Here is a 27,440-nt window from a genome sequence, read left to right on the forward strand (position 1 = left end):
ATATTACTAAAAAATCCCCCAAAACATCCATTTGGAATTTTGGTAAAGAATTGTGAGAAACCGTATTTTCTGCAATATAAGACGCAACTCGAAGACGTATATTTTCTCAAAACCGGAAAGCGGTTTGTGCAGGTTTTTATTACAACAGACAGTTTAACCAATGAGGATTGTACTGGAACCTGACTGCAATCTACTGATTGCACTTCTAAGATACCAGATTCGTGGAAAGGTTGTCTTTTATAGGTTGGAAAGAAAATTGTGGAATAGTTTGCCCACCCCTGATCTAGTGGATGTATAATGTAATCCCCTATTACTACTACAACCACTGCCAACACTTACCAGCACTACCACTACGGCATTTTATAACGGGGTGTGCTTTATTTGTGAAACACATTTTAAGATAGGTCATTCTTTTAAGTACGCTTTATAATCCAGTGCACCTTATAGTGCAGAAAATACATGCTATGAGATATGAGGCATGGTGGTCATAATGGCCCATGAACCTTGTGAGGATAAGCGGTATAAAAAATGAATGAATGAAAAAAAATGGTCATCATGGTATCTACCCAAGGAGAAGATTTCCCACATGAGAACGCCAAAGGACCATACGTCGCTCTGAGTGGTGTAAATCTTGTCGAAAATGGCCTCCGGAGCCATCCATTTGAGTGGTAGCCGGGCCTGGAAAAGGTTAAAAATTCTAATTTAGTATCCTACCGCACATGGTCCATATTTTTCGATTAGCCGCTGACTCACATCTCCTTTGCGCACATAATCAGGGTCCTTGTAGATATCTCTGGCGAGTCCAAAATCGCAAATTTTCACCACGTTGTTCTCGGATAGGAGGATGTTTCGAGCAGCCAAATCTCGATGGATGCACTGAGCACAAAAAAAATGTGATGGGGTTAGACTTAATTTCAATCATTTGCTGGCATTGACGCTCATCTATGTCAAATCCATATAGGCAAAGGATTGGCTGTATGGGCTCAATTTTTATTAAAGAATTTTTGCAACAACTTTTGTCTGTATAGCTGTTTTGCGCTGAATTTTTCACAACTACAAGTCTGCATTTTGTGCGACTGGATTTTTTACAAATGCACTAATACCTTGAGATACGAGTGATATGCGTTCCGGGACTGTGAGTGCAACGCGCTTGAAACAATAACATTAAATTTAACTTAAATGAAAATACGATACACACACACTTTAATGTGTTTAACCAACCGCGACCCTTGTTAGCAGCTCAGAGAATGAATGATGAATAGTATAGCATATTTTGGACACAATTCCCCAAATCAAACTGATGAGTGAGTGGACCAGATCTGGCTCCCAGCCTTGGACTTGGATATTGGCGCCTGAGACTGAATCATATCTAAAATGATCGAAATGAGATTTTTTAAATTATTTTTAGATTAAAAAAATAATAATAATAAACACAAAAATCACAAATGTGAATGGACAACATTACTTCTTAAATGACTGACTGACTTCAGTAGGGGCAGCGTGGGATAAATTCCCACTCAGGGATGATGTTATTGTAAGTTCAAATTGCCTTACGACTGACTGGCGACCCCTCTATGGTATAGTCCGACTTTTGCCTGAAGTCTCCTGGGATAGGCTCTAGCACACCATGACCCTGACAAGGACCAGCTGTGTTGAAAATAACTGACTGCCTGACTAAGAACCCCTCTAGCTCAAATGGTTCGAAGATCTACTGCCGTCAATGGCAGTCAATGAATTCACATAAAATGGTTTTGAATACCTTGCGAGAGGCCAAGAACTCCATGCCCTTTGCCACTTGAAAACTGTAGCAAATCAAATCTTCCAAAGTCAAAAGTCGCTTGTATAAATCCTCAGATTCTGCAAAACAAACACAAGAAAACCAAAATGTTTTTTCATTGAAATAGGAGTGAACACATAACTCACTTTCAAATATAATATGAATTAAATTGATTTTTTATTGTCAGAGACAAAAGTTAACGGTGCTCGGACGTTTGGTCGCCGGTCTTTTGGTCGCCGGTCTTTTGGTCGCCGGTCTTTTAGTCGCCGGTCTTTTGGTCGCCGGTCTTTTGGTCGCCGGTCTTTTGGTCGCCGGTCTTTTGGTCGCCGGTCTTTTGGTCGCCGGTCTTTTGGTCGCCGGTCTTTTGGTCGCCGGTCTTTTGGTCGCCGGTCTTTTGGTCGCCGATCTTTTGGGCGCCGGTCTTTTGGTCGCCAGTCTTTTGGTCGCCGGTCTTTTGGTCCCTTTTGGTCACCAGTCAAATGGTGACAGAGAGTTTGCTGTTGAAACCAGCTCTCAAAATTATATTCATGAGAGAGAGTTTAATATGTAAGAGAGAGAGAGTTTAATATCTAAGAGAGAGAGTTTAATATCTACAAGCGAGAGTTTAAAATGTATGTACCGTTTAATATCTAAGTACATTTGACCAGGAGCAAAAGACCGACGACTAAAAGACTGGCGACCAGAAGACCGGCGACCAAACGTCCGGTCACGCCTCTGTGCTTATATTTTGTCCAAATACTATTTCACAACTATAATCAATTGATGCTTTGGACCCCCCTTTTTTTAGCAACCCATATTTTGTCAAGTCTCCTTACTTTTATCCAGAAATCATTTTGGTGTACACAATAGAAATCAGATTTCTGTGCTTTATGATTGTTCACACTACAAAAGAGCCATCCGGTTAAATCTGGATAAGGTCAAAATCTGATTTAGGCTGCCAGTCTAAACAAAGCCTAAATCATCACAACGGGTCAGGTGAAACTAGCAAAGGGTGTGGGTTGAGAGCCCGAAAAGCCCGCCCGAAAGATGGCCCGCCTGAGTAAACAACTAATCAAAGCAAGACAACACCTTCCGGAACACCACGGCCGACAAGAAAGAAAGGCAGGAAACAAAGACGCCCCGATGAAGAGGAGGGGTATTAGCGGCCGCCTGCTCGACCGATTGTATTGCTGAACAGAAGGAGGAAATAGACGGCAAAACAATCGGAGGGGGTTGTTTGTTCCTCAGGAGAGCCAGAAGTGGGTCCATTGGCAGTAATTAAATAATGTTTTGCAAAGAAAAATGAGTTGGAAGTCCCTCAGAGTAGAACATATTTTTGCAAACGCGACTTGTCTTAATTAATGAAAGCCTAGGCGAGAACTCCGCAACCCTGACCAGACAGCCCAATATGGTCATCTAAGGACTGCCAGAAAGGGCCATGAAATGACCTCAGAGATAATAATGCCTGGATTCTACGTGATTGATTTGTCCACCACACTAGGGCATTTCAAATGTAATGGCTTTGTAGTCGTGTATTCATACCGTATTGGCCCAAATATAAGACGCTGTTTTTTGCATTGAAATAAGACTGAAAATGTAGGTTGTCTTAAATGCGGGGTCGAGACATTTTACCTATTCACAACGCTAGATGGCGCAACACATCTTCAAAGTGAATGCTGAACTGAACTCCCCATAGATTCAGCGAATGGTGCGCTATCAACAACTTGGCACTGAATGTCTCCAAAATCTTTGGACTTCATCCTGGACTTTAGAATGAACAAAGCCACTCCGCTCTGCTGATCTCACTTGGACTACTATTTATTTGTTTGTTTGTTTCTTGTTGATATTTGTGCTCTGCATGGTGGAAGCTTTCAATTTTATTATACTGGTATAATGACAATAAAAGTATTCAATTCAAAGCGAACTCCTGTCATGGAGAAGAAGGAGAAGTGAAATCACTGAGCAGAAAATTTTAAAAAGAATGGTAAGAAAGAAAGGAGGAGAAAATAAAAGACTACAGTTAGAGTTAGACTTGATTCTTATGGTGAATGAAGATATTGAAATTTAGTTTTTTTTATCACAGTAGATTTGTTAATTTACACTTGAAAACCAGGGTACCCGGACGTTTGGTCGACGGACGTTTGGTCGACGGACGTTTGGTCGACGGACGTTTGGTCGACGGACGTTTGGTCGACGGGCATAATAAAGTTTTTGAAAGCAAGAGATTACCTGGTTGATCGCTTTCAACAGTAAACTCTCTCTCTCTCATGATTATAATTTTGAGAGCGAGTGAATCCGTCGACCAAATGTCCGTCGACCAAACGTCTGGTCACGGAAAACCAGAAGCCATTCATTTACAAATGTGATTGCACTTTAGTTGACATATATTAAGATGTGATCGACAGTTTTTACATGATTTGAATGAGGCAAAATAACATGCTTTTTCTCTCGAACATATTGTTATTGATTTTTTGATTTTGATTTTTGATTTGATGGCGCTCAAGGAGGCGGAGAGCTAACAAGTATGAATATGTCATAAATAAATGTCATAAATGGGTCTTGACTGGAAAGACGAACTTGTGGAGAAGCACTATACAATTTCGTCATACGTTGCTGAGGGTATGATGACTACTAGGCTTTTTGTCAAGTCAATGATGACGACAATGCCTATGTCTGATTTTCATTTTTTTTCATTATAATCATTTGTTTCTGATGTACTGTAATTATTTTTCTGTATAAAATTTAAATTTGGTGTTCATAAAGTCTTTTTTCAAACTCGAGTCTTAAAATCATGGCCATCTTATGTTCGGGTCAATACGGTACATCTTAAAGGAGGTGAGGGAGGCACTGACATTTCCTGTAACTTAACTTACACTTCCTAGGGTAAGATCCTGTGTTTTGTGCTTTTTCAATATCTCTGGAATCTAATATAGTTGGGACCAATTGTAAACTGTGTGAGAGTTTCTTCATTGTATCATTAACTGCCTATCATGGGGACTATTGAACAGGCAATGGGTAATTCTAAGAAGGTAAAATTAGCACGGTTAACTTGCGTCACATTTAGGGTTTCATTTGCAAAATATCCAAATGAATGTAAAATTAGAGGACTGAATGCGAATGCTGACAGGCATTGACTGTGCTAAATGTCCAATCCATTTTGAAAGCGAGGCGGCGAATGAATGTCGTTCATTTTCATCTTTCAGTGCCATTGATTGTGCTAGAACTACAAGCTATTTTACTGGGAAGGGCGAATGAATAAATGTTCATCCATTCTCAAAGGACGTGAAGGCAGTGACTGGTAGGAAGTTGAGAATTTGCTTTGGTTACCTTCTTCCTCCTCTTCCGAGTCGCAGTAGCTCTTATCTTCAATGAAACCGGAGCTGGCTGAGCTTCCTGTGCTAGCCACGCTCTCTAAGCGACGTTTCATCAAGTCGCTCAGTTCAGACACCATTCCCGACTGCAGAGCTTCGCCGTCCTGACGCTGGACATAAAATACAGAGCTAGTTGAAAGCAAAGAAAACTTTCTCAGGGGTTGTAATGTACACTCACCTTGTGGAACACAAAGTCGTCTCTCTTTCCTCTCAAGTAATTGGATAGATTGCCGTATTTGCAGAACTCAACAATCATCATTAACGGACCTATCCGGGCAAGACGGGAGAGGGTCAGCGCCTGCCGGTTTGAAGGTGCGAATATAGTTAGGGTTGGTTCACCTCCTGGTCGGGTGCAGGCGCCAAGCAGGTTGACCACATTGAGGTGGTGTCCTATGTGAATGAGAATCTTCAGCTCCGACATCAGGGCTTTGCGTTCATTGGATGTGGCACCTCCTGTGTGATGGGTTAAGCATAATGGCATTCAGATGGCAGTTAATGCATGTTCCTCAACTTTTTTTTTAAAACACGGACTGGTAAAGCTCTTTTCTCGCAGACTGGCGGGCACAATGACTGGTCAGTTTGGACATTCATGACTGTGAATGGTAGAGGAAGGGAACGCAACACAGCGGCCAAAGAAACAAGTCCCAAGCAGGTTTATTCATTATTATTATTATTATTATTATTATCACAACTTTCACATTTTAAGTAGTAGGACAAGACTAAAAGGGCTGTACTAATTTCGCTGAGAAGCTGGTACGAAAGCCACTTTTCTAGCGTCCCGAAACCTGGCAAAAAAAAAAATCAAGAAAATGCATTACGTACATATTGACTAGGTTTCTGTGCTATAAACTGCGGTAACTCGGTGAAAATCTGGTAATACAGTATTCTAATAGTGCGCCGCCAACCAAATTTCTCATATGAAGAGAACATGAGGGAGTGTGTGTATGCTTAGCTCTAGTGTTGACAGATCGGCCGGGCTCCCACCAAACTAAGTGAGTTATTTTAACGGTTTGACTGGTTTGAAGTCTTTGTGATCTGGCAATCCTGAGGGGCAGGTACCATTGACTTAGGTTCGATCGAATCCTAGGGGTTTTTGTGAGTCGGTCTCAGTGGTTCGGTGGAGCCTCTGCCACAGAGGTCAAGACATATCTTCTCATCATCTCTATTCACAACAACATGCTCAGCTTGACCATCAATGACTGCAGATGATCATGTGACATTGCTTGACTAATCAGTGTTGCGAGGAATTTACACATCTTGAATTTAAAAAAAAATCATATTTTATTTCACATTAAAGTAGGGTTCAGCAAATGCGCATAGGAAACTGGTGGGTTTCCGTGAATGCGCGTATGAAACTGGTGGGGTACGGTGAATAGGCATATGAAACTGGTGGGGTTCAGTGTATGTGCATATGAAATGGGTGGGGTTCGGTGAATGTGCATATAAAACTGGTGGGGTTCGGTGAATAGGCACATGAAACTGGTGGGGTTCGGTAACTCCAACAACATTAAGAACCACTGGTTTAGGTTCTCCATAGTTGAGTGTTGACAGTGCTTTATTTCCCTGGTGGACCGGCACCAAGTGGCTTGCGGTCTGGTGTGCAGACTGGTGGTTGGGGACCCCTAAGGCACCTCAATTGAGGTGCTTTGAAATATTTTAGCTAGTAATTTCAAATTGATAGCATAGTATGTATATAGGCAGTCCATTTGCTGAGTGGTTAGCGTGTCAGGCTCATAGTTCTGTCGAGGTTTCGATCCCAAGGTTGGTCGTCACTGTGTGAATTTTGCATTTTCCTGCCGGGCTTGCGTGTTTTTTCTCCAGGTACTCCGGTTTCCTCCAACATCCCAAAACATGCAGGGTAGGCTGGTTGAACACTTTAAATTGCCACTAGGTCTGGGTATGAACGTGAATGTTTGTCCATCTCCTTGTGCCCTACAATTGGGTGGCTACCGATTCAAAGTGTCCTCCGCCTGGTGCCCGCAGTTAGCTGGGATAGGCTTTAGCACCCCCCGCGACTCTTGTTAGGATAAGGGGTTCAGAAAATAAATGTACAAATAGCATAGCATATTTTGGACACAAATCCCCCAAACTGACTGATGATTTAGTGCCCCGGATCTGGCCTCAGAGCTTTGACTTTGACACTGGCGCCCAAGACTGAATTATCTAAACTGGAAAGAAAAAAGCGGCTCTCCTTAATCTGGGCGCAGAGTCTATTCCAGGTGTCTCGAGTAGCAAATTCTTCGAGAAGTTATCATCAACGCAATGACTTTGGAATTTGATGTCGTGCATTGATAAAACTTAACCGCAAAAGGCGGACCAGCTTGATTTGGCAAGGGTTTAGGGTTTAAACACTTTTATGTTGCTGGGCTCCGCCAGATTTTTATGACCTACAAAGTCTCTGTTCGCACACCAAAGCCAGTCAGCGCGAAGGTCTGCTGTTTTCCATTAAAGTTCACCTACAGTGCAACTAACAAGCCAGAAAGTGCATTTAACTACGGAAGCTTATTGCATTCACCTTAAAAAAAAAGCCCTGGCCGTTTCCCATCTCTCATCTCATTTTCTGAAACGCTTTATCCTCATTAGGGTCGTCGGGGGTGCTGGAGCCTATCCCAGACGACTTTGGGCCAGGGGCAGGGAACACCCTTAATCGGTGGCCAGTCAATCGCAGGGCACAAGGAGACAAACAACCATTCACACTCACACTCATAGCTAAGGGCAATTTAGATTGTCCAATTGGCCTACCATGCATGTCTTTAAAATGTGGGAGGAAACCGGAGCACCAGGAGAAAACCCACGCAGCTCCGATGAGACCGTACAAACTCCGCGCAGGTGGACCGACCAATTTGATCGCATGTCCCCCACTGTGAGGCTGACGCGCTAACCACTCATCCGCCAGGCTGCCCTGGCCGTTTTTCAAATTAATTTATATTTGTGGTTGTTGTTCAAATTAATTTATTCTAGTCTAGAATTTCCTGAACGTAGTTCGCATGAGAATGAATTAATTCCAAATACGAGAAAGCGGAAGTAATTGAGCTACGAGCTACAAGATTAAAACAAAAATGTATTTAAAAAATGAGCAAGTGGCTGTTATTGAGATACTTGGAAGTCTTGTACATTAATGATGTTAATGAGTAAAATATTCTTGGAGAGACGAATTTTTATCTAGTATAAAAAAAGCACTCGGTGAAAGGCATTTTGAAGTAAATGCGGTGTGGGTTTTGTGCGCAAAGTCCATCCTGGGATGAATTCGATCATCTGCTGTACATAACAATCCAAATGTGAAGTTAATGCAAGCCAGTTGATGTCGGTGTTACCCCCAGATGAACCTAAAATGTTAAGTAATCAAGAATTTCTACACGGATAGATTCCCTTGCCGGTGGTGTCGTATTAAAATACATGAATAAAACTGCCAGAACCTTTCAGCATTTTGACTGCAACCGTCTTGCAAGCGGAGAGTTTGTCGATCCCAAAGGCTGAAGCTTCCACCACTTTCCCGAAGGCGCCGTGGCCCAGAGTTTTGCCTGGCGAATAGAGAAGAGTTAGGGTCTATTTAAATGGCCGGTTTCGTGTCATACAGACCTAGGCGTAGACGATCACGTGGAAACTCCCATTTGCTGCCATCATACTGGAGGAGGTCATTCTGCTCATCTGGTGGACACTCGTCGGGGTCGATGATAATGGATGGGCCCATTTTGTAGTGCGATGGTTCCTGCTAAGTAGGACAGGATAACTGCATCAGGCATGTTCAGTTTTTTGGCCAGTTAATACCTGGTTTTGCGAGGTGACATGCGTGTCCAAAAACTCAGCTAAAGTGATACTTCTACTTACGTACGTCTCAACATACAACATTCAGGTTATTAAAACCTCAACGGGAACATTTTGTTATATGAAATGAAAGAAATTCAAGTCAGGAAACTCAAAGTTTAATAAATTCAAACATCCCCCGAAATGAAAAAACATACATTACACTTGTACATCCTAGTACGAATGCTTCTACATATGAACATTTTCAGGTTATGAAACCCTTTGATATGCTTATTTACGTTTCCAATAGTCGAAAAGGTCCAAGTTACGAAATCCTAGAAAACGTCAACACATGTCTTTTTATCCGTTATTTCATTTTGAAATTGCTGTGGTACTAGTGTTGCCTCCTGCTCGATGATCACTCTACTATCCACTGGCCTCCCATTGACCCTTTTCCAACACCAATACTCAGTTTTTCTTTTTTTTTCCCCCCAAGTGTGGTTAAAGCAAACTTTGTTGTTTATTTGAAATAACCGGATGAAAAAAAGAAGTGGGTACTGTTATGCATCCATGAGTTATATTGCACGTTTAATTTAATGCCAAGTTGTATTGATTTCATTACTTAAAGATGTTTAGATGCTGTAATTGGCTGGTCACCAACTCAGGCTGTCCCCGCCGGGTGCCCCTTGTTGGCTGGGACAATGAATTTTGTGGGTAGAGGTACCACTGTATTTTAAAATTGCCGTGTTGCTTTCCCTTTGGCTATCTACCAGCATCTCTCTAGCCTCCTATTCACTATCTCTCAATACCCCACTTGCCTCCTATTGCCTCGGGGGGGACCTGCATTATCTTTTCGTGGGCCTTCGACCCTTGTTCCATCGTCACAGAACTGTAAAGCAGTTTCAGAAGTTTTCCGAGTAATATTAATGCAACTTTAGCCTGTGTTCTTCATCACGGTCCATAAGAGAGTTATTTATGAAAATAAGAAGCGGACTTGTTATCAAAGTATTCACTAATTGTGCCATCACAGTGTGACAATATATGCTGTGGAAATTTTAGGAAAATTAGTAGAGATACCACTGTATGTGCTCATACTGTATTTTGTTGTTAAAATCACGATGAGAACAAAGGTATAGCATTGTTTCTCATTCACTGCCTAGCCAATTGCATCCTAGCTGTTAGTTTGGCTTTTCACATCATCAATTAATGAGTTTTATTGTCAGGTTACAGGGCACTGTCAAATAGTTTTACAGCAGCTTCCTGTTATCTGTTGTATAAAGAAAGTAAGTAAAACACAAAGCATATTGTTGTCCGATTAGCCATCAAATAAGAATTTTATGCTCAGTTCCGGACACAATCATTATTTTTTTGGTGAATAGTGATTGAGATTCGATTCAGATCCCCCTACTATCCTTGTGAAGATAAGACGAATGAAAGATGAATGAATAGATGCAATTGGGTTTTTGAGGGGAATGAAAAATGGATACCTGGTGTTCTGTGGAAGGAACATTGTAAACGTGTTCTAATTTAATGGCACCATGAGTGTCGTTTTTGAAGTGAGTTTCATTTGATCAGAGATCAAACTGAAAGACTTAAACTTTTATGTGCAGCTGATGTATTGGAATTGGCGAAGAGGTACAATTTCACAGGGGTCAGTGTATGACATCATTTGCGTCATCACATTCTTCATGCGCGAAAGAACTATTAAAAATATATATTACAAATTAGAAATAGATCATTCATACATTCATTCATCTTCCATACCGCCCATGCGCGAAAGGGTTATGGGGTTATGGTTCACTCACCTGACTTGGGTGTGGGCAGGCGCAGGTGGTATGAGTGCGGCTCATACCACCTGCGCCTGCCCACACCCAAGTCAGGTGAGTGAACCACTACAACACGGGGCGGGTAGATCATTCTAAATTTGAAAAAAATAGAATACAGTTGTACCTCCACTTATGATTGTCTCTAGGTACAAAATTTTCAGGTTACAAAACAGATTGATAGGCAATATATGAAAAAGTTCCAAGTTACCAAATCCCTCAAAAAGTAAACACAATTCCAGTACCTGTCATTTTGTTTTGCGTCATTTTATTTTTGCGTTATTTTATTTTGCGTTATTTTATTTTGCGTTATTTTATTCAGCGTTATTTTATTCAGCGTTATTTTATTCAGCGTTATTTTATTCAGCGTTATTTTATTCAGCGTTATTTTATTTTGCATTATTTTATTTTGCGTTATTTTATTTTGCGTTATTTTATTTTGCGTTATTTTATTTTGCGTTATTTTATTTTGTGTTATTTTATTTTGCGTTATCTTAATTTGAATTAAAAGTGATATCCAGTCACTTCTAATGCATTCTTTATGGAGCTTCGGGCCCTGCTTTGTGACACAAGAAATGAAATTTTCTTGTTTGGAGATTTAAATATTAACTACATTCACAAAAAACATAATAGCTAAACCAACATAAATGAATCACCTCCTATGGTTAAATGTAGCTATCCAGGCATCAATGAAAAAAGGTAAAACAATTAATGTAGTATTTGAATACCTAGGAATGTCTCTTGACTCATGACCTGTCTTTAAACGACAGATTAAAAAACACTGAATAGAATTAAATCAAATGTTTCCAAATTTTAGGTTCAATAGAAACAATTTAACTCCTGAGTCAGCAAAACTCTATGTTGACACAATGATCATATCTAACATAACTTACTGCTTAACAAGTTTGTCATACGCCTGCTAGACAACACTAAAAGCAATTGAAACTGTTTATACGTACCATCACATCCAGATATATAAAAAAATAAAATGCTTGAATTGGGACCTTGCCTCTAAATATACGGATGCCACCTTGGTTTATAAAATCTTCCATTACAATGCTATTCCTCCACTGCAAAAATGTATAAAAAAATAAAATAAAAAAATAAAACAATTCCAAACAGATCAACAAGGGCTGGCTCTAGAGGTGACTGTGTACTTCCCTTTAGAAAGAGTGTATTTAGCAAAGTACTTTCTTTGTTCGTGCCTCACATTCCTGGAACTCAATACCAATTACCCTACGTGAACTCCCGTCTCTGAACCTCTTCAATCATCATAAAGCCTGGATGTTAGACGATCAAAATTGTGATCATAATGCTGCTTAGTACTGTGCTACTTATGTCTGTGTGTGTGTGTGTGTGTGTGTGTGTGTGTGTGTGTGTGTCTCATCGTTCATCTTCAACATGCACAAGGGACGAAAGATGGAAATTAGCCACAGGCTATAAGCTTACATATTTACATATATATGTTCATTAACATGAACATGTATATGTGCATTGATATGTACTGTCCCTTTATTAAAGAAATCCAACTCCAACTCAAATGTGTTCATGTACTAACATTGGCTTCCCCCTTACTGTACTGTATTGTACCACAGCATGACTAGAATATTTGTGCATTCTTGTTAATCATTTTAATACACAAAAAAATAATTTTCTTATCCTTTTTCAATTTTGTTTTGTTCGATTCTTTAATACAAAAGTGGGACTCATTGATGATCTTTAAGGGGTTTAGTTAGGAGTTTTTTGGAGGACCGTTGAATGAATTACAGAATTTACACAAAAATTCAAATTACGAAGAAAGTTCTGGAACCAATTAACTTCATAAATAGAGGTAAGAATGTATTGTCTATAACTCAGATATGGGCCACCTTTAGGGTAGTTTAACCTGTAATTTAGTCCACATGGAGTCAGGTGTCCAAATCTGACTTGGTTTGTTCTTTGAATCTTTGTCGAGATTTTATCATATAATTTGTGCGTAAAAGTCCGTGACAGTAGGAATTTAATGGTCCCTCAGAACAAAAAAACTCCAACATTTCAAATATGCAAGGCATGGTAGGCTAATTGGACACTAAATTGCCCCTAGGTAAGAGTGTGAGTGTGAATGGTTGTCCATTTCCTTGTGCCCTGCGATTGGCTGGCCACCACTTCAGGGTGTCCCCCGCCTCTGGCCCCAAAATCAGCTGTGATAGGGTCCAGCACCCCCCATGACTCTAATGAGGATAAAGCGGTTTAGAAAATGAAAAAAAAAGTTGTCATCAATATGTATAATATTCATATGATACATCAGTTTGTATCAGGGAATGAAAATATTTCACTGTTTAAAATTCATGAATGCAGTATGGTACGTTTCACCATATGGGGTTAATTAATTGTGGACTTATTGCCGCCTGTTGGTTCTGGGTTAGTGTATGGAAAGCAAGCACACTCTTCTGTTGTGCTTTAAAATCGCTGATGAGATGTTAAGGGAGCAAGCCAGGTGGTCGTAGTTCCTTTTTCAATACATTCATAGGAGAACCAGCCCAGTTGTAGAGTTCACATGAAGGGGTTAGGGTTGTGATTTTTTTGTAAAAAGGTTAACATTTTAATAAAACCAAGCCATTTTCGAAAGCAAATGATTCAAAATGTTTTAGAAAGCACAATGAAAAATGTTTTGTTTTTGATGAAACATGAAAGTCTATTTTTTTCCTTGGGTATATTAAGATTGTTTTCATGTTACTAAATGTCATTTGTATGTGTGCATTTTTTAAGTATAAAAACTAATTTTGAGTGGTATTTAAGTGTATTTTCTTTTCAGTTTATACATTTGAGAAAATGGGTTGTCTACTTGTCGATCTCGAATGGGCAAGCACTGAACAATTACAGCATTCATTGGATTTTTGCAACTGGCTGATTGATGAACTACAAAATCTACTCATTATGTATTTCAAACTTTGCAAAGAAAGTACATTGTTTACAGCATCTTACCTTCCTCAACTTGCGGATGAAGAGGATGAGCATGAGCCACAGGAAGGTGGCGGCCACACCAGTGCACACCAAAATGATAACCTCCACGTTTGGTTTCCCCTCCTCTCCTGTAGAGATATGGATTGTAAACCACCAAGAACTACAGTGAGCTAAATCATACTTTACACAACAATCATCTCAAGGAAAAACATAAAAGTGGCATGACAAATTCTTGGTTCTTGGCGGTTACACACACTAGCACACAAATTAGGAGTCGATTTTCACAACTGCGTCCTCCTGATCTCAGAGAAAAAATTCCCACTCCATTCCAATCCCCAGCCTGCTTCACAAACTCCCACCCCTCTCGTCTATGACTCGTGACCCTTGATCAAAATTTTTGACACTTCTATTTCTTGGAACCTACTTTTTCAAACAAAGGCCCAACACGAATATCTCATTGCATTTTTCTTAATTTTGTTATAAAAGGCAAGCTGGTTAAAATATAACTAGCCCTATGGAAATTCCATAGTTTGTTTGCTTTCTTGTGTCTGGAGCAAAATACTTTTTTTGCCTAACCGTCCCAGTGTTTGACAAAAAATTACACATGCGCAAACACTGTTCAATCATTGGACACAACGGTCTGGGAGAAAATGATGGGTATCTTCTCCAAAAGCTCTGTTCCCTGGCAAATGAGTGCCCTGGGCAGCATTTGGAAGCATGGCAGTCGCTTTAAAATAAAATCTGAAAAGCTTCAGTCATATTTCCAAGTGTGCACTCGCCCCTGCAAGAAGGGCCTTTTTAAGCGATTATTTGCCATGCACGGGCGGTTTTCTTTTGTGCCGGGGCCGCTTATCCTCTGTGCTTTAGCTTTACTCTACAGGTTTTATCACACATGACTTACTGCCTAACAAGTTGGTCATCGGCCTGCAAAACAACACTAAAATCCAATTGAAACCATTTATAAGCAAGCTTTGAAAGTATTGGACAGAAAGCCAAAAACGCACCACCATTGTCAGATATTCAGAAAACACAAATGCCTGAACTGGAAAAAAAACTTAAATATTCAGATGTCATCTTAGTTTACAAAATCTTCCAACACAATGCTCCTCCTCTAATGCAAGATTTTGTACCAAAAAATCCCAACACATTAACAATGGCTGTCTCTAGAGGTGAATGTGTAGTTCCCTTCAAAAAGAGTGCTTACAGCCAGAGCACCTTCTCTGTCTGTGCGGCACATGCCTGGAACTCAAAACCAATTGACAATTGACAAACAAAACCTGTCTTTTCTTTTTTCGTTAACAAATACAAGGAAACCTGAGTACCTGGAGAAAACCCACGTAAGACCTGGGAGCACATGCAAGTTCCTCAATGTGAGGACCTGGGATAGAACCCATGACCCCAGAAATCTGAGGCCAGCTCGTCTTGGCAATTAAACCGTCCCCCCACTCAGGGGCCCGAGAACAACTGCATGATTCTAGCCCCAGGCTAAAACTTTGAAATGTCTACAGAACAAAGGAACATCTGTTTCTAAAAGCAAACACAAGGACCACATAAGGAAGTAAGACATACGTGTGACTACATACCCAATTTGAGTGACAATACAAACAAGACACTTGATCAGTGTGAGCGGAGCCAAAACGGCCATAGGTTTGTGAGTGTATACAGTGGAGTACATAACAGTCCCTAATTTAGAATATGATGTAATTGATCTTAATTTGGATAACAAAAATGAATGGGCCAGGTATACTTTCACATTTTCCCCCTTCAAGTTAATTGTGAAAAGGCAGGCGCCTCAATCGTGTTCAGTTTGGGATTTCATCTGCTCCTCGCCTTTGTACCGGTACTATATAAAATATATCACCATATCTGTATTTGGTATTATGTTATAAATTAGGGCAGGTGGATTGCCACCTCGGGCAGGTAAAATGGATGGGTTACCTATTTTATGGGCCGGTGGCTTAAAAATTGAATGTAGATCCCTGACATATATGTGAAAAAAAAATGAAAAGTACATAAATTCTTTCTAGTGCTGCCATTTTTTGTACATGCCAAGTAAACAAAAAAACTGGTGATTTGAAATCTAAACCATCAAAAAAAAGTCACCACATCACCCATACACACATTTTCAAAAATCATGAAAATGATGACATTGGGAAATAATTAGCCATCAACCAAATTTACAAAAGAGCTAATTTTTTTATAGATATTTTAAAAAAGGCCACCCGAAGGCATGCTGGTAATTAAAGATCAGCACAATTGTTTGTTTATGAATGAGTCAAACAAAAACTTGAAACTCATGACACTTGGATGATGTGCAATTAATACTTCACGTTAGTTCATGTAAATATCATGTGAATGTTTTGCTTATTTCATTCTTCTAAGAAAAGGGGTGTCCAAACGTTTCAGAAAAAAATTGGATGAGAGGCCACTCTTGTTTGTTGACAGGAGGATCAGACTCAAGTATAAAAGATCAGGTTTTAAAAATGTATACTTAAGCATTAACCCATTAGTCACCATTAAAAGGCAATAAACGCCACATCCATTTTGACTGGGAGGGTCTGGTAGCCAAACCAATTAGAACAAATAAAAATATTTTTCCCAATACGATATCCTGTTTTTGGTGTTTTTTTCAGGGTTGGACCGAATTAATTTGTTTTTAGTTCATTCCCATGGGAAACGTTCATTTGAGTTACAATCGACATACGAGCTCAGTCCAAGAACGAATTAAGCTCGTATCTCGAGGTACCACAGTATATAGTTCATAAGAGACTTTACTGCGAGGTTGTCAATGTTCCGTATTTTCACACTTAAAAAACGCACCGTATTATAGGGCGCAGTCTCATTTGCGGGTATATTTTCCTTTTTTTTTGTCAATACATTAGGCGCCTCCTCGGAAAAGGCACTAGAATGACACTAGGCTGGCGTAAGTTATGTTAGACGCTAGCGTACCTATTTTATGCTAGACGTGCTAACCACTCTCCCCAACCTTACTAAAAAGCCTTACTAAAATTGTATAAGATAAAATTGATTATAAATAATGGCCAGGCATTATTTAAGAGACTACCATCATCTCGTGTTAAACATGACAGTTGCAACAGAAGGAAGGCTGTATTTAAGATTCTTTTGTGGGCCATATTCAATGATATTTTCATCATTTGCAGCTGTCTAATAAAAACTGCGCAAGGCTTCAAGTGGCCCCAGGAACAAAGTTTGAACATCCCTGAAAATATCCCTATAACTTTTGAGCAGTCAAATTTTCCCCGCTATCAGTGCTGTATTAACACTTTGCAGAGATCACGTCCTCAGATCAAGGACACTAAGTCAGAACTCCCCGGCACTGCTCAGAAGTTAACAGAGTACATACTAGTATATTTAATAATTGAAACATGATTTACGGCACATGTTTGATGCGAGCTTACCAAGAACAGTAACCCAAGCACCGGTTTTGACGACACCTTCGCTGTTGATGGCCACGCACTCGTACAGACCCTCGTCGTCCTTCTTTACCCGGTCGGTGATTAACTTGCCATCCGGTTTCAGAGTGACTCCTGAGAACATTAGAAAAAAAATGTTCTGAGTCCTTTTAAGCAGACGCCGAAGCTTGCTGGATAAGTCTAGTTGTAGGCTTGTGGTGGTGATTTAGAGGGATATATATATTCATTCATTTATATTCTGTACCACTTATCCTCACAAATCTAGCAAATCGCAGAGCACAAAGAGACAAAAAAAACATTCGAGCTGACACTCATGTTTAAGGGCATTTTGGAGAGTTCAACCAGCCTACTTTGCATGCTTGTGTGTGGGCAGAAAAAATTGAGAGCTATAAAAGACCACATTAAGACCCACATAAATGGACACCAATTTAATGGTTTTGGTTTGAAAGATGATCTAAAGATGCAAAATCACTCTTTAAAATGGCTGTGATGAAATGTGCAGACAGAGACTAATACAAATTGATAATTTCTTAAAGTATAAATTACTCTGGGGTCCTGGGTTCAAATTCAGTTCACGTCCATCTGTGTGGACTTTGTATGTTCTCCCCAGGCCTGTGCGGGTTTCCTTCTTGTGCCCTGCAATTGGCTGACCACCGGTTCAGGCCTGTGGCCCGGAGTCAGCACCCCCCGCGACCCTAATTAGGATAAAGCGGTTCAGAAAATGAGATGAGATAAATACTGTACTTTTACTCAGAGAGACACTCATAAACACAATGACTTCTTCAGAATGGCATATATATATATATATATATATATATATATATATATATATATATATATATATATATATATATATATATATATATATATATATATATATATATATATATATATATATATATATATATATATATATATATATATATATATATATATATATATATATATATATATATATATATATATATATATATATATATATGTATATGTATATATATATATATATATATATGTATATATATATATATGTATATATATATATATGTATATATATATATATGTATATATATATATATATATATATATATATATATATATATATATATATATATAAATATATAAATATATATATATATATATATATATATATATATATATATATATATATATATATATATATATATATATATATATATATATATATATATATATATATATATATATATATATATATATATATATATATATATATATATATATATATATATATATATATATATATATATATATATATATATATATATATATATATATATATATATATATATATATATATATATATATATATATATATATATATATATATATATATATATATATATATATATATATATATATATATATATATATATATATATATATATATATATATATATATATATACTACCCCGACATACAAGCATACTGAGATACGGGTAAAATTTCGGGGAAATATTTATCTTGAAATACAAGACAAATTGTGATATATGAGCATACAGCGGGCGCGAGAGGCTGCTCATAAGAACATCATGGGCACTGTATTTCTGGTCGCAACTCCCTCGTGTAATGTCTCTACTAGCACTGGGCGGACCGTTGCATTCTTTCAGTGTTTTTTTCCCCCCTGGCAAGTGCTTGTGCATTATCCAATGGTGAGGACATTTGTGTGCATCATTTTCGGAATATTTTGAAGGAATACAAAAGCAAACAAACCTCGATAGGTTGCATCTGAAAGTCAGTGTGGTGGGGAGGCATATAGAGCCAACCCGGGAGAAGAAAGGTATCAACATTTAAAACAAAATTAGAATTAAGTTTAGTGTAAGGTTAGATGAAATGTATTTTGTGGTGTCTGCATCCTAATCCAAGTTCATTTAATTTGTTTATGTTATGTTATTTTACGAGCGTGTTATCGTGCAACGCTTTTCACTAGTGAACGAACACTCTATATAAATAAATATTATTATTTTACATTAAAATAAAAATAAAGTGAAAGGCTCCTTACCTTGTCCTTCCTCCACAAGAACACCGTTTTTGTACCAGGTGACGTTGGGGGGCGGAGATCCACCCGCCAGGCAGATCAATGTCAAAGTGCTGCTGCTGTTCACAGTCAGATCTGTGAGATTTTGACTCAGCCAGGGTCGCGCTCTTGCTAAAAATCACAAAAACACAATGTCAAGTGACAGTTTAAGTCAAAGGTGTGAAAGTGGCAAGGGCCAGATCTGACCTGCCACGTCACATTGTGCGGCCTGTGAAAAAATATGTGTCATGTGATTTCATGTTTCAGGCTAAAATTCCAACTGAGATTTCAGATATACCTATCTTCTATATCTATCTATATGGAGATATACATATTTCTTTTGCCCTTTGGTCACCAAAAAATATTAAATACGATTATTTCAAATAACAAAAAATCTAATATTTTAATATTTCCAGTTTTTCATTTATTTCTTTCATCAAAAAGGCATTTTAAAAATCCATAAAATAATCTTTTCTGTTTTCCACCTTTATTTTGACAAAATGAAATATATTTTAAAATGTAATTAATGGCTTTACATTTTCAAATAAAAAAATAAAATAGTTAAAAAAATAATTCATATTTTTCCTCTTGAAGAAAAAAGTTCAGGGAAACATTTTTATTAATTCATTCAATTCCTCTACCGCTTTATCCTCACAAGGGTCGTGGGGGGTTAGGGAGCCCATCCCAGGTGATTTCGGGCCAGAGGTAGGGGACACCCTGAATCGGTTTCCAGCTGATCACATTGCACAGGAGAGGGACAACCATTCACACTGGTTTTAAGTCTAAAAACAGAATATTTTCTTCCTAGATAATTTTTTTTATCCCCCATTTTTTAAATTGTAAAAATTTAAATTTTCAAATTAGAAAAATAACTAGTACATTTTGAATGCTTACCCGTTTTGATTTTTTTATTTTTAATGTAAATGAATACATTTAAAAAAAAGAATATTTACTGTTTTTCCGTTTTAATCAAAACTCATAATATTTAAAAATAAAAAGATGAATGAATAAAATGAAGTATTCAAATATATAAGAAATTATTGGCCAACCCGGTGGGGCGACTGGTCAGCGCATCGGACTCACAGCTCTGGGGTTCTGCGTTCAAATCCAGGTCACGTCCACCTGCGTTGGTTTCCTCCGGGTACTATGGTTTCCTCCCACATTCCAAAAACATCCACAGTAGGCTGATTGGACACTCTAAATTGCCCCTAGGTATGAGTGTAAGCGTGAATGGTTGTTAGTCTCCTTGTGCCCTGCAATCGGCTGGCCACTGATTCAGGATGTCCCCCACCTATGGCCCGGAGTCAGCTGGGATAGGCTCCAGCACCCACCGCAACCCTAATGAGCATAAAGCGGTTCATAAAATGAGATGGGATAAGAAATAATTGGGAATTAAGAGGCTACAAAAGATTATTAGGACCAACCAGAAAGCTGTCAATGCATTAGTCGATTAATTATGGCAGCCTATTAAGTAGACTTAATATAATGGCTCTTTGAATGAAACCGCCACTCTGACGTGGCAAATGATAAAATTGAGTGTCAAACTCATATATACTTACCGATGACGTTCAAAGTGGCAGGTTTGTCTCGGATCTTCATCTGTGTCGTAAAAGCTCGACATTTATATCCCGCCGTACTGTTTTTGCCGATGATGCGCACATGTAGGGACACGGTGATGGAGTAGCGGTCCAACCGAAGACGGGACACGCCGGAGGTGATGGTCCGATTCCTGGAGTCCAACCACCGAAGGTCGTTGTAGAGATAACGGGATGCGCGGCAGCTCAGAGTGACATTGTCACGCTCATAGGCCAACTCAGGTTGGATGGAAATGTCTTCCGACTGATCTGCGGGGGCGAAGGCACACAGTATTTTTCTGTTTTTTTTTGTGTAATTAGGGAAACATTTTGTACTATCTTAGTTGGAAATAGTTTTAACAGCATTTCTTAGCATCAAAATTAAATTGCCAAAATTTCTTTGCGAAATAATTTCTTGTAAAAAAATCCCACTGCAAAAAAAAATCAGTAGCAGAAATTCAGTTACACAACATTTAGACTCAAGAAAATCAATTATATGGGTTTCTGTTAGATTTAAATATTCATTTGCAAAAGTGTCAGCAAAATTAAATTGAAAAAATGGAGTCGCGAAAAAAATTCAACGTTTCTTGATTCAACACGTTGTGGTAATCAGATGATAATTATATTTTGTCCATGAATACTTTTTAAATAATTCCAAATTGTCTGTTAGCTTCCTTTCATTGCTTTTCCCCCTAGTTGCACTGCTTCCAGACGTGTGTTTTCATATTGAAGCATTTAACCAATCACATTTCAGCCATTATTTGTTGCAAGGGTCAGAAATCTGCCTCAAGGCCTTCACAATCAGTTCTGCAGGCTCAGCTGCATTAATCAAGCGTCGATAAGACCAATCAGATTTCGAAGTTGGCAACACCACAATGCCTTCTCGCAGGCGTAGGGATACGTCATTGCCTTCTAGCAGGCGTAGGGATATGACATCGCTTTCACCAACTATGATTGGCTAGTGATAGAGTGGACTAGCCAAAGCTAACAAATTGTATCTGGAGCGAATATATTTTGTTGATTTAAAGCCATTTTCAAAACGGAATATACCATAAATACGACAGGACAGGCTCGACTTTCAGCATTAGCTTCGATGGTGATAGAAAAAAGGAAGAAAGAAAGGAGGATGGATATTGTGTACAGTTAAAAAAGGATTTTTGGTGAGTAAAATATGGCTATATTCCTAAGTAATATTTAAATTGTATGAAATTCCCGGGGAATGTCGTCTTCCGGGCCCGGTTCTGATATCTGAAAGGCTCCTGTTTGTATTTAAGCTTCAGAGTTTGTATTTAATCATTAAATGCTGCTAGGAAGTGGATTTTACCCCGTTTTAGTGCAATTTTCCAGCATTGTATGGATTTTGAATCTGCATTCAAAATGCTATTTCCTGTTTCATCATCCATAATTGGAAGCATGTTGGCGCGCAGTGGCGCTGACGGTGCCGCAGCAGCGGTACGATCATGGGGAGACCAGAATCTGCTTGTTTATTCACATGCTGTGTTCCGTAACAAAAGACAGCTGTTCTGACAATTTGTCCTCATTTTTTAAGCGTAATTCCTTGCCGTCCATCGTCATGTTTGGAGGACAGTTTGATTCGTCTTGGAAATACGACCCCCAGTATAAAATTTCAGATTTTGTCACTCAATTCATCAGTGACCAGTTGACTAATGGAATCATAAAAATAAGGTTATTTACCAATCCGTTACCTATTTATTTTCATTGTTAATTTAATTTTAGCTGGGGGCGGCCAGGTGGCTTGAGTGGTTTTTTATATATATAAATTGATCGACTTTGAGACAACTGTTGGCTACGAAGGTAGCGTCCCATTTTAAATGGGTTGGACATCACTCGCCGTCAATGGCAGTAAATGATTTGACAGTGAATGTCTTGTATCTGTGGTTCTAGATTAGTGGTAGAAAATCAGATGCACACAAAAAGCTGATTTCTCATAGTAGAGGCGCTGACCGTTATAAACCCACCTAGAAAATGGAACTACCTGCTTGTAGTGGAAAAAAATGTCAGTTTTTTTTCCAGGTGTGCCATTAAGCTGCTCCACCTACATTCGCCAGGTTCGACCCCGAAGCCAATCAGTCACATGGTTTCAATTAATGCCCCCCTCTGTTGTCTTTATTGCACGTCATAGACTCAACATGCTAATTTATTCTGCTTATTATAGGCGCTTCCCCGGAATACCGAACATCTGGTATTAATTGAGTTATTATCGACGGAGCACTTACCACTAACATAAAAAGGGAATGTCATGATGCTTTTGCCTTCTTCGTTCTGGGCCAGGCAAAGGTAATTTCCTGAGACGTTAGCCGCTCCTATCGTTAGCGTACTCAGAGTCTGAATGAATAGGAACAACAACAAAATTGCAGCAAAGCAAAACAAAAAAAATACAAAGCGGGCACTGTAGCGTCAAGTATTTACAGCTCGCCATTCATAAAATAAAAAGGAATTTATAGTTGTGCGTGCTTATGAATTGAAAAGGACACATACGGACCAAATTAGAGGAAAATGATGTAAGGCCTGTGATGGACGGCGATGGACATCAAATTCGTTTTAAGTAGGATCGAAAAAAAAAAAACGAAAATGATTTTCATTCATTTTGTCCTAATTCCGTCCACCTGTGTGGAGTTTGCATGTTCTCTCTGGGCCTGTGTGGGTTTTCTCCGGGTACCCCGGGTTTCCCCCACATTCCAAAGACATGGATTGTAGACTGACTGGACACTCTAAATTAGTGTGAGAGCGAATGGTTGTCCGTCTCCTTGTCAGCTGGGATATGCTCTAGTACCTCTGCGACCCTAGTGATGATAAATTGGTTCAGAAAATGAATGAAAATAAATTTGGAAAAATATTTTATAAAAACTTACTTTTCATTTTTTTTATCATTGTGTTTCATATAAAAATGGGAAAAAAGCTATTATATATTTTAACAAGTATTCTTTATTTTTAGTTGTTCAGTGGTGATCAGCACATCCACCTCACAATTTCAATCTCTGGTGTGTTCCGACGTGTGAGACCTCCGACTTCCTCGCACATCCCAAAAACATGCATGGTTGTTTAGTTAAAAACTTTAGATCATTCGTTACCTGTGATTGGCTGGCATTAAATTCGCTGAGACCCCCACCTATTGCCCACAGTTGGCTAGGAGAGGCTCCTGCAGCCCCTCAACCCTAGTGTGGATAATCAGTACGGAAAATGAATGATTAATTTTTGGATTTACATTGGAATTTTTTTCGAAATATTTTGTGTCATTTATTGATTAAATTTCAGCTAAAAAAATATATTTAAAAAAAAAAGAAAAAACATAAAAAAAATATAATTATTTTAAATTTAAAAAAAATGTTTATTCATTTTTTTTCTGTTTCCTCATCTTCACAAGCACCGTGGGGGTGCTGGAGCCTATCCCAGCCAACTGTGAGCAACATGCAAGTGACAGCCAGAATAAGTCGCAGGGCACATTTAAACAAATAAACATTCATGCTGGGGACAATTTAGAGTGTTCAACCAACCAACCATGCATCTTTTTGAGAAGTGGGAGGGAACCGACCTACCTGGAGAAAACAAACACAGGCACAGCAAGAAACCTGCAACCTTCACCCAAAAAGTTTGGAACACACTAGAGGACAAGCCCTTTATCCCAAAACCGTGTGCCATGTTCTAACCTCTGCTCACCGTGCCGCCAAAAATGTTTATTTACTTTTTTTTCTTAAAAAAGAAAGATAAAGCTTATATATTCTCTATACTTTTATAAACTTCACTTCATTTTTATAATAAAATGCGTGGTCAACACACGACTAACTTTTGCCAGCCGCACAAAACGATGTAGCGAATCTGGACCCCGGCTCACCAATTTGACACTTGAATTCTAAGGAAAAAATTCTGGATTTTTTCCAAATGCCATTGAGAGCTATAGATGCCCAAACACATACCTTATTTTTCCCTTGAAACAATTCAGACTTGGTGCTAATCCTCTCGATCCAATTTGTGTCCTTTCCCTTTTGTGTGACGTGGACCACCTTTGGCTCTGTGTAAATGATGCAGCTGTGAAAGAGGCGACAATGCAAATGTAGATGTGAGGAAAACAAATATACATTGTTTCAACCATATATATATATTTATTATCCAGATTAAAGGAATGGTAGTCGAGCAAATATCCGTAAGGATGCCCCAAATCACACGATCTGAACTCTGGTCTGATCAAACCATTTGTTTATAGAACAGAGGGAAAACAATCCAGTTTTTAAAATGGATTTATCAAGTTTATTTTTTAAGTATTAACTCATTGGCTGTCATTGACAACGATAAACGTCCAATGAATTTTGCCTAGGAAGGTTTGGAGAGATTGTTGCAGCCCCCCGGTCAAATTAGATAAGATGTCTATTGCCAGTTAAACATGATCGCTCGATGCCAGCCTTGCCAGGTCAAATAAATGTTACGTTTATCCCTGTCAATGGCAGGTAATGAGTAAAGACCTACGAGCTACAAAGTAATCCAGGTGTATAAAAATTTGGGATTTCCCTAACACAAATATGAGATCGGAAATCGGGCCAAAGCAAATCATTTATAGAAGAAGATCAAAATCAGTTGAAAAATTCATGGTTTTAATAGGGAGTACAAATGTGTTACTTTGAAGGGAAAATCTTAAGAAAAATCATCACAAGTGGCATTTCTGAGGTACTGTATGAATCAAAAGTACATTATTACAGTCAATATTATAAGGAAGTTAATATGCCTGTCTTTGTAAATGCAAAATATTTAATGATTCGATTTGGAAAAAGAAATAAGTATATCTTGATGAGAACCTGATGCTTTCTAAATACAGAAATTACAAGTATAAGATGTTGTGGCAGCCAATTGCTTCTAATGTCAAACTATTTCAATTCTTTCGATGGTTCATATTACTCCAATAGTTGTCACTTTCGAACAAGAAATAAAACGAAAAAAACAACGTGGAACTTTGTTTTGTTTCAAAATCAGTAGTAACCAACCAATAAATTACAAATCAAATCTTTAAATTAAAAATGAGCCCTGCTGATAAATCCTCCAAAAATACGTTTCAGACATTATGCGATGTTCTACTATAATCTGTGATTATCCAAAGGAATTATTCCAACTCAGAGGACATCTTTGCCCAACAGTTTTATTTACAACAGCCAAATAGGACCATGGTGCCAAAAACTACTGGATCTGATTTGACAAAAGTTGAAGACAAGGCTGGTCTGGAAAACAATCGAGCTGCTTAGATGAGAGACCGAGGAGGAAACGCTGGCCGCGACAGGAAGGGCCCGGCCGGCCGTGCGTCACCTTTAACAGGAAAGGCCAACGTCCTCTGTTCAGAGGAGATAAGGCCCACGCTAAGACCTTGGTGGTCACCAGGGGACAGCTGATAACTTCTTAACCTGCCCATAAAGAGACCTCCCTGTCAAAGGTTGATCGCAATCCCACTTGATGGCCATTTGTGCGCTCTGAAATTTATTATTATTATTATTGTTTTAATGGCCTGCCGTGGTTTTTTTTAACTGTCCGACCCCTCACCACGGTTATCTTAATTTACCAAAAGAACACTTGAAATTGCAAATATCTCTCAATTTCGGAACCGCTTTAGCCTGATTAGGGTCACGGAGGGTGCTGGAGCCTATCCTAGCTGACTTCAGGCCAGAGGCGGGGGACATGGAGACGGACAACCATTCAATCCCACAATCATACCTAGGAGCAATTTAGAGTGTCCAATCAGCCTACCATTCATGCCTTTGGAATGTGGGAGGAAACATGAGTACCCGGAGAAAACCCATGCAGGCCGAGGGAGAACATGCAAACTCCACACAGGCGAACAAACCTGGATTTGAACCCAGGTCCCGCATTGTGAGGCCGACACAATAACCACTTATCCGCTGGGGCACCACATTGAAAATGTTAACCAACATAAATGTTTTTACTTTCATGTTTAATTTATTTTTTTTGACTAGTTCATTGCCATTGATGGCTAACCCACCAGGAAAGGAAGGATTAGCTGTGATTAAAGGATCAAATTAATTTGTATGCCAATGAGTTAACACCCCTGCACACCCTAGACTCAACTCCTGGTTGGGACTTTTTTCTGGATGTCTGAGATGTGTCGGTCAAATGTGAGCATTATAATGAGCTTCGATCTAATCAAGACATGTCAAGAGTATTTTTTTAGCAGATTGTATTGTTGTATTATTGTTTTGACAAAAAAATCCATCAGGCTATTGCAGCAAATCCAGAAAACCGCTCGCAAATCAAAATTTTCAAAAGGCAATGTACATTTAGTTGACGAGGCAAGTGAAGCCTGACCTCTTTCTGCGCCCAGTGTTGTTTTTGTTAATGGTACCTGATAAGCCAAGGCTAATGGCCCATTGTTTAGCCAATCTTCCGACTGGCGGATCTCCCGCTGTCACATATCTCGGAGAATGTTCATCTTGTTTGTGGGTTCACTGGCCGGCTGCTATTCAGCAACACTCACTCATCACACACAAAGAATGAGTGGATTCTGCAGCAGCTCGGTGCTAATATATCTCCCCGTAGTTTCCTTTTTGGATCCAAGGGGGTTGACCTCAAATGGTCTTTTGATTTATGTGCTACGTTCTGTGATTGCTTTTTACGTTTAATGCAAGGTGGCCTGAATGCAACTGTGAGACACTATGTGAGCCACAATACTCTGAATTTGTAAAGGCAGATTAAGGATGTTTGTGTCATTGTAAACTACTCGATTATG

The 27,440-nt window shown here is 38.8% G+C and overlaps 1 protein-coding gene across 3 annotated transcripts in view; it reads right to left on the bottom strand.

Moving 5' to 3' along the window:
* kdrl (kinase insert domain receptor like) overlaps positions 1 to 27,440 on the bottom strand; it is a 63,130-nt gene that overhangs the window by 9,599 nt on the left and 26,091 nt on the right. For 2 of the 3 annotated variants that reach the window (XM_077733077.1, XM_077733075.1), the window contains exons 11-24: positions 24,634 to 24,745; positions 22,936 to 23,044; positions 20,684 to 20,968; positions 19,110 to 19,256; positions 17,057 to 17,185; positions 13,659 to 13,765; positions 8,707 to 8,839; positions 8,544 to 8,648; positions 5,467 to 5,580; positions 5,306 to 5,394; positions 5,084 to 5,237; positions 1,760 to 1,857; positions 754 to 876; positions 567 to 678 (exon numbers count right to left, since the gene is read on the bottom strand). In XM_077733077.1, the coding sequence (XP_077589203.1) occupies positions 567 to 678; positions 754 to 876; positions 1,760 to 1,857; positions 5,084 to 5,237; positions 5,306 to 5,394; positions 5,467 to 5,580; positions 8,544 to 8,648; positions 8,707 to 8,839; positions 13,659 to 13,765; positions 17,057 to 17,185; positions 19,110 to 19,256; positions 20,684 to 20,968; positions 22,936 to 23,044; positions 24,634 to 24,745 (1,817 nt within the window). The remainder of the gene's footprint in view (positions 1 to 566; positions 679 to 753; positions 877 to 1,759; positions 1,858 to 5,083; positions 5,238 to 5,305; positions 5,395 to 5,466; positions 5,581 to 8,543; positions 8,649 to 8,706; positions 8,840 to 13,658; positions 13,766 to 17,056; positions 17,186 to 19,109; positions 19,257 to 20,683; positions 20,969 to 22,935; positions 23,045 to 24,633; positions 24,746 to 27,440) is intronic. The other variant, XM_077733076.1, reaches the window with a different exon arrangement.

This window comes from Stigmatopora nigra, chromosome 14, assembly GCF_051989575.1.
Source record: "Stigmatopora nigra isolate UIUO_SnigA chromosome 14, RoL_Snig_1.1, whole genome shotgun sequence".
In the NCBI taxonomy this organism is placed as follows: domain Eukaryota; kingdom Metazoa; phylum Chordata; class Actinopteri; order Syngnathiformes; family Syngnathidae; genus Stigmatopora; species Stigmatopora nigra.